The sequence below is a fragment of the Bacillus rossius genome, chromosome 6 (genome assembly GCF_032445375.1).
Source record: "Bacillus rossius redtenbacheri isolate Brsri chromosome 6, Brsri_v3, whole genome shotgun sequence".
In the NCBI taxonomy this organism is placed as follows: domain Eukaryota; kingdom Metazoa; phylum Arthropoda; class Insecta; order Phasmatodea; family Bacillidae; genus Bacillus; species Bacillus rossius.
The window spans coordinates 33,373,561-33,393,019 of NC_086334.1; the positions used below are offsets into that span (position 1 = coordinate 33,373,561).

Consider the following 19,459-nt stretch of genomic DNA (forward strand, 5'->3'; position numbering starts at 1 on the left):
CTCTAGAGCTTGAAATATTAATTGAACTATTTATATTGTAACAAAGAATGTTTTTATTTGAATTATTTCCAAAGTAAAGTTAATATTTATGTGCAATAAATGTGTTCGAGCTAATGTTGATATCCTGTTTTCCGATTAAAATTTATTCGCGCCGTAATTTTCTCCAAATTTTTGGCGTGTATGGTGTTTATTTGATTTTTTATTGTCCCCTACCGAAACATGACTGTTGAAGAACTTGGAAAAGATGCAAAAACTAATTTGCCATGGTTAGTAATTATATTTGCTCGTGGTTTGTTTGCATTTTTTGTTTTAATTTTTTGGTTTCTGCTTTGTGTGGTACCGGTAACCTATAAGTACCAACCATCTGCCGATGGTGATTTGGCATCTGATTAACTAAAATGTCTGTCAAGAAATGATACTATCTGTGTGAGGAGGGAAGGACTTGAGGCTTCAGAAACTTTGGGAATAGGAAAAAGGGTGGGGGCTGTAGCTCCTTGCCACTGGGGGGAAGCCCAATCGCAAACGTATCGTATCTTATAAAGATTAGGGGAAATAAAAATATCCAATGCCCTCGGCTCTAGCCTGCCGATCTGCAGTCTTGTGACAGGCACCTTAGTCAATCAGATGCCAAATCACTTTCAGCGGTAGTAGTGTAGATCTCGATACCAAAACAACAGTCATGGCGGCGCTCATGACATTACCACTCCTACATTCTTACGGGGCTAGTGCGGAGATATAACATTCACACTCTTGTTTTGTACAAAATACATTTCTTAATGAGACTAATTTTTGAGTATCTTACTATATGCACCAGCTGCGTTTTGGGCCGGAGCCTATACGCCTAATCATGTTGGGAATTAACCATTCAAGAAATGTTTTGCATGCATTGTGTGCCTAGACTAACTCCTCCATTTTATATCTAGTTTTAAAACTACCACTTTTCAAACAATTGAGTTTGGAAATTGATTGATAAACTTTCTTAGAACTTAACTAAGGTGTAAACTACACAGATACCTCGAGAAAAAAAAATTTATATCACTTTATGGTAAAAAGTTATATAATTTTAAAAGTTTCAGGTCATTATTGTCCTCTTTGATATGCTTAATTTTAAAGGCACTTCTTAAGAGAATTATTTTCCTTAGCCTGTGTGTGTGTGTCTTTTGGTATTTATTATGTTGATTGAAATGTAACACCGAAAGTAAGAAAGGCTGGTGCACAGTAGCAGTAGACCTGACTGTACTGCCAGAGGGACAGATCTGTTTGGTTTTTCTCCCTAGCTAACCTGGATAGTGGATAAGCGGGGCGATGGAATGAATACGAAGGGAAACATGGGTTCTAAAAAAAACCATGTTGTTCATTTGTCAATGATCTGAGCCTGAGTCCGCTGGGTTTAAACTCGGGGTACTTTGGAGAGAGATTTTTGATCAGTTTTATGTACCTCTTTTTTCTAGATATTAAATTTTTTCACAAAAGTAGAATTTATTATGTGTGAGTTACTAAGCTTGGGTAAAGTAGGTGGCTATATTACATTTTGAAAATATAATTTGTGAATTTTTTTTGTTACTGTTTATCAACAATTATTTGGTTTCAGGGTTGAAAAGTATCGTCCAAACAAACTTGACGACTTGATATCTCATGAAGACATTATCAATACCAGTGAGTAAACGAATTGAAGCATATTGCATGTGGATCAAGTATTGTCGTGCTTTACGTCATGAAAAACTAGATTTACGAATTGGAATAGCCTTGGCTTATTCTACAAAGTGAGGAAATTCTCTGCATGTATCTAAACTGGAAATAAACATGTAATGTTTGTAATGTCAAGCAAACAGCATAATATTCATTTGTGATTAGGTTTGGAATCCTCGAGCAATTATAATTTTTGTGTTTTAGTTACCAAAAGAAAAAAAATTGAACTTTATTTACTAAATTGGGATTTTTTTTAATGAGTTAATTTTTATAATTTTTTCAGATTAACAAAAACATGTTACTACACCTGTATGAAGATGAGCACTGTATTTAAGTGATAAATTTATTTTCCTTTCATTAAAATTTTTTTGTTGTACTTTAAAATTGAACAGTAAGGACATGTTTCCTTTTAAGTGTTTTCAAAATACATTTATTTTTAATTGCTTTTATGCATTAATGATTGTTTTCCTTTTTCTTTTCTTTGTCAAAAGACTTATCAGTTCTTCTATTATTATGTTCAGAAAATTCTAAAATTACGTTTTCTAGACTTAACATGAAATTCTTACATTATTATAAAAAATAAACCCATTAATTTTTTTTTTTTTATGTGTATGCTCAAAACAAAGTTACCACATAAAATTTAGCTCTCAAATAGCTCTCAAATAATAGTAATGAACAGAAAACGAAATAAAACCAATGTGGAGTGTAAGACACAGCCTTAGGATCTTTAAGTGTGTATTTGGATGTTGTATGGTTATGCGGTTGCTGTTAATTTTCAGTTGGGAGATTCATCAAAGAGGACCAGCTTCCACACCTGCTGTTCTACGGGCCACCAGGAACCGGGAAGACGAGCACTATCCTGGCTTGTGCCAAGCAGCTGTACTCTCCCAAGCAGTTCAGTTCGATGGTACTGTGCCTAGTGGCAGCGTCGATCAGGAACATACTTCGCCGGACTAGTAATTTTCCTAGATTATTGAACATCAATATATTTCTAACATGAATACAAAGTGGGCAGGGCTCATAACAGGTCACTATTGCAACTAAAAGTAATTTTTTTTTCTTTAAAAAAATTAATTTTGTCTTTTTTTTATTTAAATTTTTGTAAATGAATCCATTTATTTTAGTCCTTGACACATTTTGTTTGGACATAATTTTACTGTCCAGTCCATATGAAGCACATCTGAATGACTAGACTATGCTCCTGTCTACTGATAACCCAGGCTTTTGTAGGCTCTTACAGGTTTATGGGGTGTGGGATATACAGGTTTATGGGGTGTGGGATATGCCATCACATTGCATTACATTTTTTTGATTTTGAACTTTTGGTTTTTACAGTAAAGTACAGTAAAGCATGGACTTCAGTTAAAGCTTTTGATGTAGTTAAAATTTTTGTTTGGCTTGCTTGTTTTTAGATATTTAAATGTATTTTCTTTTTAGATGCAATTTGTAAAAATATTGATCTCTTGCAAATTTTGTGCTTCTGATTAAATGGTAATTTACTTGTTCAACTTTGAGCTTCTTTTTCATTCATATTTGCCATATATTAAATCTTTGTTGATACGTATCTTTAATTAAAGTTTTAGTGTACCTAGCATCTTCACAATTTTGGAATTGGCTTAAACAATGGGAGAATACCTATAATTTTAAGAATTAATGGCTTCTAAAAACTTATAGTAGTGGCAGATTTCATTCTAAATAGGTAGAGAATTTTAGTGACATGAATAAATGAATGATTAAATAATTAAAATAATGAGTAAATGGGCTTAATGCTTTGTTGACATCAATGTCAATAAAATTGAGATGGTGTGATATGAGAAAGGAGTATTGACAGAAGTAATTGGTTGGAAAAACAGGAGAACCTAGAGAGAACCCACCACTCATGGCAGTCTGATTCCTGTTTACATAATTTGACAAACAATTTAATGCTGGATTGACTACCTTTTGCTGTTATACTTTTACACTGCATTAGACCTTTTGTAAGATGAATCTTCTGTCAAGATAAGAAGCTAAATACCTTTTCATGCAGTCAAGTATCTATTCAATTTAATCCATTCAATTCAAAAACTCACGTGAATGCTCTTCAAAGAGTGCATTCAATGAAATTTTAAGTTTTTATTAAAAGGTATTTCGCACACTATTCAAGTATTACTTGCACTATCTTAGAAACATTTTATTTGTGATAGACAATTATTTTCTTGAAGAATTTGGTTTTATTATGTTTTATTTAATATTCACAGTTGAAAAAAGTTTTAAAATTGCTTCTTGGCCATTGAAATTTATAAACTCTTTTTTCATAGTTACATTTTTTGGTTGCAATTTTCTTCTGTTTAACCAAAAATTCCTTCTAAACATTTAAGAAATTTGTCAAAAGGTTCTAGAAAAATAATTTTCAAGATAATAATAAATATGCAAGAAAATATTTTTAAGGAATCGAAACATTCAATCCCTTGAACAACGTAATGACCGCAGTTAGAATGTTTCTGTGTTGTGAAATGTTTTTCAAGGAATTGAATTCAAGGCCCAAATGGTTTTACCATCATTACAAACTTTAATTTTTTTTTAATTTCATTACAGTATTTTATAAAAATAAGTGTAATATAGCCTTGCTGAGAAAATTATTTCAGTTAGATTTGAAAAAAAACTGGTATTCGCACACACGTACTTTGAACCCCGTTTGCCATGGAACTGGCTTCACCCCCACTCCTGCTAAAGCCCATCCAAATGTTTACTGTTCTCAAAGGTTCAAACTTCTTGCTTTGACCAGACAAGAATCAAACTGTATGGATCATGTTCATGTGAGGCTATTGTAATCTGTAAAAATCTTCGTGATTCAGTAATCATTTAAATTACCTTTTGTAAATTCTGTTCCTTTGGTGTTCATTCCCCCCCCCCCCCCCCGTCCCCCTTTCCGAGATTTTATTTTTCACTACACATTATCACGTTGCAGTTTGTTTAACATTAAAAATGGATAGCAAATTTTTCCCTGTTAGTGTTTTCTTTACAGATTTTGCAATCTGTTGTTATGTCTCAGAAAGGATCATGTAACCTAAGTCATTTGCAAGCACAAACACATCATGGTAAAGTGATAATGAGAAGTAATGTTGAATATTTAGCCAAGATATCCAGCCCAGGTGGTTATTTATTGTGTGTTCATATCATGTTTCACTTATATGTGAAGCACTTAGTGTTTGTTTGGTGTGTAGTTGTACGGAGCATCAAACTTATTATTTATTGCAGGTGCTGGAGTTGAATGCATCAGACGACAGAGGCATTGGTATAGTCAGAGGCCAAATTCTCAGTTTTGCAAGTACCAAAACAATTTTCAAGTCTGGTTTTAAACTGATTATTCTTGATGAAGCAGATGCAATGACAAATGATGCACAGAATGCTTTGAGAAGAAGTAAGTAGTACAGTTAGTATGTAAAGTGAGACCTCATTATAAAGTATTTCACAATAAAAGATATATATTTTTAGGTCCCAACATGCTGTTTTACATTTAGTAACTGTTCAGTTTAAAGTACTGCCCATAACTGAGTCAATGGGATAACGATTAATACCATGTAAGTTAAAATATCTTCACAAAATATAACTCATTATTCATTAATTTTCAACCAATTTAAAGATAAAAATGGTTACTGTGGACCATCTTTAGAAGATAGACATATGCTATCGCAGACTTGTCTGTAGGCCTTTTTAAGACCTACAATTAAGTAGTACATATATGAATTTGATGTTTTAGTGATGTATATTCTAACGAATATACTTTTAAGTAAAAAAAATCCTAGTATTTTGTCACTGCAACATCTTAATTGATGCAGAATATCATACTGTATATGCTAATGTTAATAACATGGTAAATAATTTATTTTCTCATTTTCAAATTTCACACTACATTTGATGGTTCAACCCCCATTTCACCAAGTTGTCCTGACCATAACTTACATGATTTTATGAGGCCTGAAAGGTGAAAGGTATTTAATCTAGCATTCTATGGTTCGGAACATTCTGTAATCCGTTGCTATTTTAGCAGCGTGTGTTTAGATTTTTTCGGATGGATTCCAGCGGTTGATCTTGGTCGCCAAGTTGCAGTACTGCGCTGATAGCATTTTTAGTTCGCTCAGAGTTTATCATTACTGTCAGTTTTCATTTCATTGTAGTGTTTCTTGTTTTATAGCAGTTCCAGAAATTGAAATTCTATGTAATGTTTTGTAAAATGTAGGTATTCCAGAAAATTTTTTTTTTTTAAAGTGCTAAACAATTTACATATATAAATCCTAGTCTAATTCTAAGTAGGGGTAACAATAGTTCTATCAACCAACACTGATTATAGTTGCGGTAACATAGATTGAAACATAAAACTCTCTTCTCAGAAGAAATAATCAGCTAGATTGATTTAATTACTAAAAAAAAAAAAAGTTTTCTAGAAAATAGGTATAGTGAATGCAGTGATAACTCGATTTTAGTTTTATATATGTAGCTATTCAGTTATTTGTGCATTATTTTACTTATAAAGCTGTACCAAATTGATCCTTCAATTTTTCAGTACCTAGGTCTATTTATCTAATTTTTAATCTGTAATGGGCTGACTCCAAATATTCTGAATTTAATTGAAGAAAATACTGAAAAATCAGGAAATATAATTGTCTGGAACAACATAGAATACATTCCGTATGTTACAGGTTATGTGTTTTTTTCCCCCCTTGTTCCTTGCAGTAATTGAGAAGTTCACTGAGAATGTGAGGTTCTGCATCATCTGCAACTACTTGAGCAAGATCATCCCTGCGGTGCAGTCGCGGTGCACCAGGTTCCGCTTCGGGCCGCTGAGTCCCGAGCAGATCATGCCCAGGCTCGAGTTTGTCATCGAACAAGAACAGTGCGTACACTTCTCGATGGTTTCGACGGCATTTGCGGCACAGTGGACATCTTTGAAACTTTTTGTTGGCCCCTACAGTTGCAATTGACTTTGCTATTAACTTACCTCATTGTGGAATGTGTTAAAGTTTGCTATCAGATCAGATTTCATCGTCACTCTAATAAATTAGTCATTAAGTTGTAAATCGTAATCACTAGAGACTAAATTTTTAGATTTTATTTTTAGTCCAAATTTGTTTTAACAGAGGATTTTGATGTTGTGATACTTCACCGAAATAGTGGTAAAATTTGTAAGCTGCATTTTTACGATAAATTAATTTGTAATTGGTCTGAAACAAATAAGGCAGAGCTGGTGGGGATAAAACTGACCTCATAAAGGGGTCACTCATCGTGCTGGTACCGTTGTCCGCTAGCGTGTCGGCCACGGAGGGCGGCAAGAAGGCCCTGCTGACGCTGGCGGGCGGCGACATGAGGAAGGTCATCAACGTCCTCCAGAGCACCGCCATGGCCTACAAGGAGGTGACCGAGGACAACGTGTACACCTGCGTGGGACACCCGCTGAAGAGTGACATCGCCAACATTGTCCAGTGGCTGCTCAGTGATGCCTTCTCCTCCACTTACAACAGTATCCTTTGCAAAAGTGTTTCCTTTTGGTTTGTTTCTTTTGTATAACTGTGGTAGCAGGTTTATACATTTTGTAAAAAACGATGGGGAAAAAAAACTGCAGTTTGGTGTATAAAAATGGAAATTTATGATGACTTAGCATTATATCAAGCTGTAGAAAGGTGTAGTTGATTCACATCTGATTGAGTAGTTTTGAAATTCCCGATGAAAATCTACTTTCAGCACTATTACTCCAGATGGCATATTTATCATTGCCATGGACCCCGTAACCTTGTGTTTAAATCCTCAAATACCATCAAATCCTTAGTATTCAAGGAATTAAATATTTGAGGGAAAAGTTTGGAAAAAAATTATTAGAGGAAATTAAGTAAATTAAAAAAATTGACATTGATAACCTAACTAATTGTAATTAACTAGGTCAATTTTTTGTATACCTATCCTGTTACTTTTCCCCAAGAATTGTACTTTCAATATACATATTTCAACAGTGAGATTAAGTGTACAGTATTACTATGACTATGTATTGCATACACATTAATTTTGTGGATTTTTTTTTTGTTTTTCATTGGTATAACTGTTAAAGATTAAACTGTTCCTATATGCTAAATTTACAGCATTGTTTGGTTTTTCTTTCATGCATCCTGTTAATACCTCTGATATAATTTTCTTAATACAAGTTTAGAAATATTGGATTTGAAGACCGCCAAAGGACTTGCTTTGCACGACATTTTGACTGAGGTTCATCTCTTTGTACATCGGAGTAAGTACTTTCAACACTTTTGTTAGAATTGGAATATACATAAATACCTAGATACCTTGACTTTGTTTTCCAGATGCTTATAAGTATGTAACTGTTCTGTAATGTGTGGTGGTGTCCACTTAAACTATTAATGGCGTACATAACCCAGGGATGTACCAATTCCAAAGTGCATTCATTTGAATTGGCTGTTATAGTTGATCTGTCTGTAGATAATTGGTGTCTAACAGGTAAATCTCCATCATAAAACTTACAATTATGTTAACTGATGCCAATCATGTAGATGTTAGAAATAAAATTTCAAGCAAAACAGCACTTTAAAATTTCATTCAATGTACTGGATGTCCACAAAAGAATGTCCCATTTTCAGTAGTATATTATACAGTAGGGGCCGGTATTAAAGAGCACAAGTGCACGTGCACACCCAGTTTTCTACAGAACATTTATTTATTTTGTAGAGTTAAAAGTTCCTTTTTATCTACTTTTACCAGTGGCAGCTACCAGAGTAACACTCGTCGCTTTGTTAGCATCTGTCACGGACGTCTGTTTTTATTTTTTCGATTGTGGCGATACGGCAACGCTGTAGTGTTCACAATGGATCTGTGCACGAAACGCGCTGCCTGCATGCCTGCCTCGGTCCTTTTGCGCATGCGCACGAAGGAATTACGTCACCCCCTACGGGACATTTAACACTGGACGAGTGCACGGCTCTGGTGTGCTCGTGATTGTCCTGGCGTTTCATTGATGTAGTTCCAAATTTCAGCACGCACAGCAGCACTGATCAGAGAAGTAAGTCATAACTTATGAATCAGCCCGGTAGATGCCAGGATTGTCCACTCCAATACTATCACCCCTAACCAAACAAACTTTTCGTTTTCAGTTTTTTACGTCCAGTAGAAAAAAATAGTTGCGTGTGGTTCAATGCGAGCGTAAATATCTTTAAATAATTAGTGTGACTGTGCGTTTGTAAAATATTTGTCTGTGCCTTCCGCAGGACAACATTTTTCTGAGGTACCTATTTTATAAAGTTTCCCTTTGTTGTAACGTTGTAAGACTTTAACTGTGAAAATGTGACTGCGTTATTTAGCGCGTATAGCAAACATGTACAATTTTTAAAAATCGCCATAATGAATTCCGTACAAACAATTTTAGCGAACAGAAAACTTACTACAAGGAAAAGTTAACAATTAAAAATTTAGGAACACTATGTCAGAAGAAAGACTTACTGCTTTAGCAATGTTGTCAATAGAAAAAAGACTAATAAATAGCATGCATGATTTTAATCATAGAGTCATCAACAAGTTTGCTCAGCTGAAAACCAGAAGAATGTTTTTTTTTTTACAAATAAATAATGGTGCAATACTTTTGTAGCATTAAAGTTTGTAAAATCATATTTTTTAGCTTCACATTGCTTTCAGGCACAACACTTTGATAAGCTTAAGCCCAGCCACAAATTTGAAAAATCAAGAACATCAAACATAATTTATTATTATTTATGTGAGGCTTGATCAGCGATCTACCATTTTGAATTACAATTTAAAATTTCTTAAAAAACAACTAGTCTGCTCAATAAGCTTCGTTGTGTTAATTCGGGCTACAATTACAGACATGAGTTTGTGTAATAAACGAAATATATCTTTCACGACTCCAAGATAAGCAGTAACTGCTACGGTGCCGCACCAACACAGATAATCTGACACCAAAACAGGCTTCTAGTACGCAGTAAGGTAGGAGGTCTTTTTTTTTTCTTTATGAGTGCATATGTGTTAGCATGTGTGTATGTATGAGTGTGTGAACACCCATAATTTAACATCACCGGCCGCTACTGATATTATAACAGTTTAATTTAGATTTTAAACAATTTACAACAAATTCTACATTAAAATGAAGGGAAACTAATCTAGTTTTTCCTACAAATGTTCAATATGTGCACCTTTAGTTATACTTATACGGCACACATTCAACCTGAAGTACAATTCTTTGCACACCTTGGTTAACACATCCAGAGTAATGGGAGCAATAGTCTCTTTAATTCTGTGTCTCAACTCTGGCAAACTATTAGGTAGTGGCGGAACGTAGACACATTCTTTTATGTAACCCCAAACGAAAAAAAATTGCATGGCGGTATGTCAAGTGAACGTGGAGGCCTTCGAAATAGAGCTCTCTCATCTCGACCATTTCAACGGTCAGGGACTTTGATTTTCAACCATTCTCTTACACGGAGATTCCAATGGGGAGGGGCTCAATCTTGTTGCCAAACAAAGTTTACAGGTTCACCTAATCAGAGAAATTATGCTGAGGAGTCGCCTTTTTGCATAGGTGGCGCTGCAAGTGAGAAAACAACAAAGCAGTAGTCGCGCATGCGCTTATCTAAAACTGCTTGAGTTACCCTCTTTTATCGCAAAATCGTCGCACTCACGTAATCGTAGCACCCATATTTTTGGGTGTCAAAATTTGGATTAAAAAAAACCTCTCGTGTAAAAGTCGCATGATGTTTTTGGTTCCGCTATTAGATTCCGAGCACTTTGTGTGGGTATTTTTTCCATATAAAACAATGTATTTTAAAATAGAAATCTAATATTTATTCAGACATTACCTCTTACTTATTTAATTAATGGAAATACGTGGTTGTCTGATGCATAAATTTTCTTTTAAAAACGTTTTTAAACGTTATAACGTTAATCTTTTCATCTGTGTCGCCACGGTGTACCGCTTACAAAAATGTAGCCAGCGCTCGTTGCAATCATTAATGTTTGGTTATGTTGCTTCCTGTGTAGAGCGCACACACGTAGCAGAATATCGATATCTCACAGAGTTCATGCAATGCGCTCTCTGTTTGGTTATGTTGCGTCCCGTATAGAGCGCGCACACGTAGCTAAATATCGATATCTCGCCGAGTACATACAACGCACGCTCTCTGTCGAGTGCCGAGTTAATTACATCTGATGGCCCGCTCTTTTTCGTGGAGTGTGTACTTACTACGGCGATAGTTACGCGTTCGTTCATCCTGCATTTGGATCACAGATTTTGTTTTTCTATTTAAAGTTGAAAGGTTTTTGTTGCACGACTCAATAATTTAAATTGTTTGGCGTGCTCTTTTATACATACTTCACGATTTTAATGAACGTAATACCATGAATTGGTTTTTTTTAATGAATAACTTTATCCAACAAAAAAAAAATTTTACGCATAATCATCGCACCCCTACTTTTCAAACTTGATTTTAGAATAATAAGTGTGACGATTATGCGTGAAAACACTGTACTCTTTGAGACCTTGAACCAACTCTCTTCAACGCTTACAGTTGATACCATTAAATTCTATAACTGGGACATTCTTTTATGGACATACTGAATAATGTTAAGATTTGCTGTTTACATAATTTTAAGATTTGAAGTACTGAAATAAAAGAGTAACTTACCTTGAAACAGTAATTATGTCATTCTTAATGTTTCATTCTTTGGTTTTTTAAATTAGTTCTCGAGTGCTCCTTTGTTTTACTTGCTGTTTGATAAGCGAGTTTAAAAAACTGTTTGCTTTCAATAGAACTAGACAGTTGGTGGTTCAATGTGTTCAGTCATCTGTGTTCTAATATCAGTTCATGCCTGAGGAGAACCCACTGGACATTGTGCTTCTGGGCGGTTCCAGTCGAGCTGCCGGCCGAGGCGAAGACCGGCCTCCTGGTGGCCATGTCTGACATCGAGCACCGCCTGTGCCGGGGGGCGGGGGAGAACGCCCAGCTCGCGGGGCTGATCGCGGCCTTCCACATGGTGCGGGAGCTGGTCCCCGCGGAGGCCTCCGCCCCCTGAGTCCACTGCCTTGCTCCGCCGCGCAGGTTATCACCGCTGCGTTACCTCCCACAAGCGTCAACTGCAGAGATATTTTTTTTACCAGTGTTTGTAATTGAGGTAATCAGTAATATTAACTCTTGTTGAGTTGAGACTTTTAGATAGCCGATTGTTGTGGTGTAACAAACAGAAAAACATGAAGTCATGTAGCAACAGCATACATAGACTTATCATGTGTTGCAAATTAATTTCTTAGTTTCATAAGTCAAGGACTGAATTTTTTCTTGCAGCACCTTATCTTGAAAGGTTCACAAAAACTTTTTCTGAAAGTTTTTCAATTTACGAAATGTACCACTGTACTACATCATTTAAAAAAAAATTTAATTTTCAGTTTATTTGTAAGAAAATGTACTTCACGGCAACAATTACTTTTTCATGCTTGGAATCAGTGGGTTATAAGTGTAGTATAACACCAAGAATAACAAATTGCCAATGCTGGAGAAATGTTGTAATGTCATGATTTGCAGAATGTGAGTTTCCAATGAACAGTTTACATGTATACATCATTAAACTGCTTTGTTTTAGGAGCTTGGTTATAAATGTTTAAAAATTGGTTCCTCGTGAGACCTTTGCATCAAAGAGTTCTCTGTGACCAGAAGCACGTTTTTGCATAGAGAGCCAGTTCTTTCCAAAGGTTTCTAAATTTTTACTCTGTTTTATTTTAATAATTTTTACAGTAAACTATTAATTTTGTACAGTAAACATCATTCCTTATTTTTCTTCCCCTCAGAAATCATCTAGTAATGATTGTAAATGTGATTCTACCAATGACACAGCATATAACCAAAGGAATTAAGTTTTGTCTTGCACAACAATCTTCAATTGGCTTTATAGGTTTACTCGGTTTCAGGATGTAGACATAAATGATAAACTTTTATTGTTTAGTAAAATATTGTGGAAACTTTATCTAATGATGTTATGGGGAAGAAAAAAATTCTTATGTTTTATTACCAGATACTTGAAAGATGCTGTCATTTATTATTTTCAAATTAAAATGTCAGGTTAACCAATTAGTTTCACAACAACTCTATTGGGCTCCCAAAATGGCAATCTACTTAACTTAAATGCACACCTAATACACTACACACAAATCGGCTTCTTTTAAAGTTGTGGCTATAAATACAGCAAATTTATATGTACATTTGTACATTAACTATTTTCTTAAAATAATCAGCAGTTTTTTCAAACACACATGGGTATACAGTTATTCAACATAAAATGTTAATATTTGAATTTGAAGATGAATTTTGGCAAACTTGATTTAAATGAGCAAGGATACCAACCTGACTGTGTGACATTTATTGATTTGCACGTTCGTTGACCATCGTGGTTCGTGATATTGCCTGTCCCTGTGGTGCAGCCAAGTTACATATGAAATAACTTATAAATATAGGTAAGCCCCACCCTATCAGTCCAGTTGATTTGTGTATTATTATATGAATTCAACTGGCAACTCAATGTTTGTTAGCAAATTGTACCATCAATTTTTTTTTAAGTAAAATTTGCATTAGTATTTTGATATTTTAATCGAAACAGCAATGAGAAAATTGTACAGAAATTAAATATTTGTTAATTGGAGTTATTTGTATTTAAAATATTCAATTTTCAAACATCCAGACTGTCATTATGTGTATACCGTATTTACTTGCATATAGGTCGCGGCAATTTTACCCAATTTGATGGGGGGAAAATGAAGTGCGATCTATATGTGAAGAAATCTTTTTTTAAATTTTTGAGGATTTTTTTTTTTTGCAATACAGTAGAATCCCGCCGATGCGACCCCCCTCTGATGCGTCCATTCCGTTTATACGACCATTTTTTGAGAAACCGTGAAAAATTTGAGCAGAGAAAGTTGAAAATTTGAGTAAAATCGGCTGAAAAAAACGGCTGTTACACTTTGTTGGGCGCTATGTGTTCACGTTTATCTTGGCGAGAGCTGTACTGTAAGCAGGCAGGCATAAAAAAAAAGATGGCTAAAAATAGATACCACCCCTCTAGACTGTCCACGCGGCAGTGTCTAGCCGAGCTCGGCGCGTCCACTATCGCACGAAAAGCCGTCTCAGCTGTCATGTTATCTTACCCGCCCGCACGAAAAGCCACTGTGGTAGCTTCTGTGAGAGCATAAGAAACTCGTCTGGCCAGGCTGGCGGTAGCGGCGGCTTGACGTCATACGTGACGTGACGCTTACCTCTTCCATCCCCTGCTAATTCTTCAAGGCTCATCCCTCCCAGAGCCACAAACCATTGTATAGTCCATTCTCGGTAAAATAAATATTTTTATGGGCTTATACGACTGTCCTTCGCCTTTAATAAATACTTTATAAGTTTAAGTTTTTATGATACAATTTGTTTATTAGTCACACAGCAGTTTCTGCTGAAAAGTCACTAATACCTCGAATTTTATTGAATAGAAAAATTTAGCAGGGCCGTAAATATATTTATTTTACTGCATAGTTACTTTTCCATCTGCATTCGAACATGATTTTTTTTCTTTTTTTTTACGCTGTGAAGGGTCGTGGAAAAGATAATTGCTTGAGCTGTCAAAATAAACATCGCTGACGGCAAGGGCGGGAGTGTATCCTGTCGGTCTGTCGCTGTGATTATCTACTCCAAAAACATGTCACAGCATTTCAGGATACAATTGTTCTTATATCTTTCGTTTATAGCCGAATGTTTTCTACCTGATCCACACAAGTTCCTTCGCCACGTTTTGAACGAAAGTAACAACCAGCCGGCTAGCATAGCCGAAGTCGTGTGACGTGAATTCACTTAGCGTGAGTATTTATCGGAACCCATAACGAAAACCGCTGTAGATATAAAAAATCATAACAGGCCTTTTTATTCGTAATTAAATTTACTACAACTTTTATTCTGTGCACTTTTTCAATACAAAGAACTGTTTTCAAGTTATAGTCTACAATTAAGACATTTTAAGAAGTCAGGAATCTAACTTGACTTCAATTTTTTATATTCGGTTATTACGAGTACTTGTTTTACAACAATTTATCACGCCATTATCAGCTCTCGTAGTAGCGGAGTTTTACAGTACCCGTTAACTCTTTCGTGCACGGTGCGCCGGCTGTTCGCGTCATTAAATTACCGGTGCAACCTATATGGGGGGAATCTTAAATACCAAATTCAAGACTTCAAATTATGGGTGCGACCTATATGCGATGGCGACCTATGTGCGAGTAAATACGGTATTTATGTATTTTAAACAAGTAGCACTAAAAATGATTTTGCAATAACAGATGCTAATTTTTCCAGCTCCTACTAATGTGGGTGTAATGGTGATAGTCAGGGCCTACCCTGCTCTTATTGTAAACTACCTTGTGATAGCCCTCTGGGACAGTGCAGAGCTTGGGTTTTGTATGCTTATAAATAGAAATAATGTTTTATCATTTTATGCCACAACATGTTCGTGTTAAAAATTAACTAGTTTCTCACAGTACATTGGTTCTGTCAAAAAATGTTATGTCAGATCTCCTTTTTAAGTCATTGTAGTAGGATAAAAATAAAAAAAACATTATATATATTTTTTGGAATATTTATTTATAAATTTATTTCATAGATCTAGAACAGTTATTTTAATAGGAACATCTTAGAGTGGAAGTTCAGTTTTGTTCTCTTTAACACAGGTAAACATTAAAATAAGTTATGGGTACTATATTGCTGGTCACTAATAATATGATTTGTGAAAAACTACATTAAATTCCTTTTAAATAATCATTTAAAAAAAAACAACTAAAACTACGTATAACACTGAATCTTTGATTGTACTTTTATAATTATAAACAATCTTTAATCATAGATACTAGAACATCTTAAGTGCAAAAAATATATAAGTGTTGATATACATATTTAGATATTCTACCATTTCACATACTTGGAGATCATTGACAGTTGTACATGATGGTAGCACAAAAAAAAAATTATATTGCAGAAATGTCAGATATATGACCAAATATTGTTATTGCTATAAGTTTTGTTTGCATTTTATTTTGAAAATATGATATGGTTTGTAATATAGTTGATGTTTGATATGTAAAACTCATTAAAATTACATAAACTTAAAAAAAATACAGACAATTTTTTTTATCACTTTTCTATGGTTTATCTGCTCTCCTGAATCCTAAATTATTATATTTTCTTGAAAATTGTAACAAAATAACATTCCAGTGTGTTTTCAACATACCTAGTATTCGTGCATGGAGCAAAGTTAAAATTCACGTTGGTGGTAAATTGCAGAGAATATCTCTTACTACACAATCAGCTGAAGCTCGCAACACTAGGAAAGTCACTGTAATTATTTATTAGACACAGCGTGTGTCGCCAGAAGATAAGTTAACAAACACTACACGAGTGAGTTCTGTTGCCTGAGCGAAGGCGTACACGCCAACCGCGGCGTTGCACGTTGCACTCTCCGGTTGAACGCTGGGCCCAGCCGCTCAGCCGAATATGTTGCTGACGAGGTTGTTGAAGCCACTGCTGATGGACGAGAAGATGCCCCCTCCTTCTGGCTTCTTGTGCGGCCCCTGGGCGTGGTGGTAGTACACGTGGTGCGGCTGCGGTCTGTAGAAGTTGTCTTGCCTCTGGAAGTAAGCGTGGCACGACCCTTGGTTACCTATCCTGCGTCTGCTGCCGAAAGCACCGCGAGGGATCCCATACGGACTTGCAGTCCGTCGGGCCCCGTTACTCTTACTACGTAGTTTCACAGCTAACTTAATATCCGTGTGCAAACTTGCTAACTGATAATTTATAATGTACATACAGGATATCTGCAGGTCACTAAAGTCACAAAAAAAAAAACAACCTAAAATAAACAATAACTGTGCTAGAAGTCACTAAACTTTAATTCCCACCAGCAGTTTGCTACCTTGGTTTTTTTTTTTTGGACATCTTTCTTCAGTTTACAGTCACGGAGATTATCCTCTGTAATCATGTGGAAATTATCTCTGAAAAGATTATAGCTTTTTGAAATACAAATCGGCATGTTATTGTGAGTATATCCATGTGGAAATTATCTCTGAAAAGATTATAAGCTTTTTGAAATAAAAATTGGCATGTTATTGTGAGTATATCTATTGGGAAGTATGTACATTAAATTTTGATAATTATATACAAAAATATGATGCTGTATTGAAAATAGTTCGAAGATAATTTTATTGCTGAAAAAGTCCTTACATTGGTTCACCAGATATTTTTGGACACCCTGACTCAAAAGGCAAAAGTGCAAATGAGGTTTCAACAACTTTGAAAACAGTAATAACATATTTACTGCTTTTAGAGTTTTAAACTGATTCCCTTTAGTAATCATCACAAACACATTTAATTCCTATAGAGTATAAAATATAACTCTCTACTTTAATTTTTTTTAAACAAATTTCTGGTCCATCACAACAGCTTCAGTTTAACTTTATTTAAAATACAAACATACCCATTGTTATTATAAAAGATACATATGATTGAGTCCAAATGGTAAAACTACAGGTAAATTGTCTTTTCTCATAAATTATATACATTCAAATTGTTCATTTTTATTTTTAAAACTTTAGAATTCCTTATCCCAATGGCTCAAGTCAGAAGTTCCATAAACTAAACTATTAGTGACTTCTTGGTTGAAAAAGAATTTAGCTTTGATAGCTGTTTTGTCTGATGCTACTTTAACACTACTAATATTACGGTGGGTCCTATTGTTATTCAGTTACCATTAATTAATCTATTAAGGATCAGTTTCTGAATTAAAATTTTTAACCACAGATAACTACAGTATTCTCATATGTTGAACAATGTTTCGAAACTTACTATAAGATGACTGTTCATATAAGGAAACCATTAACATAGGTGGCATAAAATAAAATAAATAAAATAATAATGGATTAATCACTAGCTATCACAGAAATTCTTAAAACCTATAAATTCAAAATTGTGAAACAGCATTGCACCAAATATTTTTAATAAATAATTTTGAATCTGTACTGTGTAACTGTGATGAAAATATAATTGGGGACTTTTATAACAGCATTGTAGGTAAGTGCAGCTGTTTCTGAAGGATCTGTTTGGTTGCAACTACATATGTACACAATTTAAAAATGAAAAAGTTACAGACAACTTAAAACATTTTTCCTTTCAAACATGCATCATGCAAAAATCTTCCATCACCATAAAATATCTTTACTTAATTTACACTCAAAGTTAAATGTGATAGCCAAGCTCACCTGCTGTGTAGTGTATGCAGTAAATTGCACCATTGCTCATAAACATATTGCTGTACATCTGCAAGAGAGTAAAACTGATTCTGTTGTAGTTTTGTGAACAATTTGGCTGCATTTCAGGTGTTAATTTTTAACTCTAAATATTGGGAGACATCTTTCTCTATCTTCTTCAATAATTATTTATTTACTGTGTTTTATTGCATAATCGTCGCACATTTTACACTAAAATCAAGTTTAAAAAGTATGAGTGCAACGTTTATGCAAAAAAAAAAAATTTGTTAGGTAAAGTTATTTATAAAAACAAAACCCATTCATGGAAAGTACGATTATTTAAAAAGTTGATTATATAAAAGAACGCTGAACAATTAAAAATAATAAGTAATGCAACGAAAATCTTTCTTCAACTTTAAATATAAAAACAAAATGTGAATGCGAGCCTGAACTGACGCATAACTATCGTCGTAGTACACACTACGAAAGAGTGCGGGCCAACAAATGTAGTTAACTCAGCACTTGACAGAGAGCGTGCATTGCATGCAATCGGCGAGATATCAGTATCGATATTCAACTACGTGCGCGCGCTCTATACGGGAAGCAACATAATCAAACATGAATGATGCCAACTAGCGCTGGCTACATTTTTATAAGCGGTACACTGCGGCGACGCAGACGAACAGATAAAGGTTATAACGTTTAAAAAGTCTTTAAAAATAATTTACACAATAGACAACTTCGTATTTCCGTTAATTAAATAAGTAAAGTGGTAATGTCTGAATAAATATTAGATTTCTACTTTAAAACACATTGTTTTATACGGAAAAGATACCTACACAAAGCGCTCGGAATCTAATAGCGGGACCAAAAACATCATGCAACGTTTACGTTTTTTATCCAAATTTTGACGCCCTAAAATATAGGTGCGATGATTATACGCGTTCGACGATTATGCGATAAAACAGGATATATATATATATATATTCTTCGTGTGATTATTAAGGTTTTGCAAATGTCTGGTAGTACAATCAATATTTAAACATTCAGAACATTCTTTTTTGATTTCAATAACAAATTTTCTTAATTAAAATCAGTACATTTAAAGTTAAATTACTATTTGAGTGCCTAAGTATGTTCATTTAGTTTATCTGAATATATTTTAATAGTTTGGAATCCAATTTGTACCTTCCCAATGATAAACTGAATGTTGAAACCATCAACTTCAATTTTGAATGTTTAGCATATCTAGTCAGTACTTTGGGATGGCCTCAAATACAAGATAGATACTCTAATGTATAAAATAAACTAATGCAGGGTGACACAGAACTTAATATGACCACAAATATAATACGGCCATGCACATTTTACAATCTTGATTATAAGAAGACCTTGAATTTAAAACACTCCATATGTAAGAGACAACGATTTAAGAAGACTTCCACTATATGCCAACCTCAACTG

At 34.5% G+C, this 19,459-nt stretch overlaps 2 protein-coding genes across 4 annotated transcripts in view; one reads left to right on the plus strand and one right to left on the minus strand.

Annotated features, from left to right (window-relative positions):
• Positions 1-107: 107 nt before the first annotated feature.
• LOC134533012 (replication factor C subunit 5) lies at positions 108-15,324 on the plus strand. Its single transcript, XM_063370140.1, has 8 exons — positions 108-266; positions 1,592-1,656; positions 2,469-2,596; positions 4,927-5,089; positions 6,403-6,562; positions 6,975-7,186; positions 7,868-7,945; positions 11,591-15,324. The coding sequence occupies exons 1-8, from the start codon at positions 220-222 to the stop codon at positions 11,749-11,751; spliced, it is 1,014 nt and encodes a 337-aa protein (XP_063226210.1). The 5' UTR covers positions 108-219; the 3' UTR covers positions 11,752-15,324.
• A 762-nt stretch (positions 15,325-16,086) lies between these two features.
• Positions 16,087-19,459, minus strand: part of LOC134533011 (carboxypeptidase M-like) — a 76,274-nt gene continuing 72,901 nt past the window's right edge. For 2 of the 3 annotated variants that reach the window (XM_063370138.1, XM_063370139.1), the window contains exon 11: positions 16,087-16,381. In XM_063370138.1, the coding sequence (XP_063226208.1) occupies positions 16,238-16,381 (144 nt within the window). In that variant the 3' untranslated portion in view covers positions 16,087-16,237. The remainder of the gene's footprint in view (positions 16,382-19,459) is intronic. The other variant, XR_010075231.1, reaches the window with a different exon arrangement.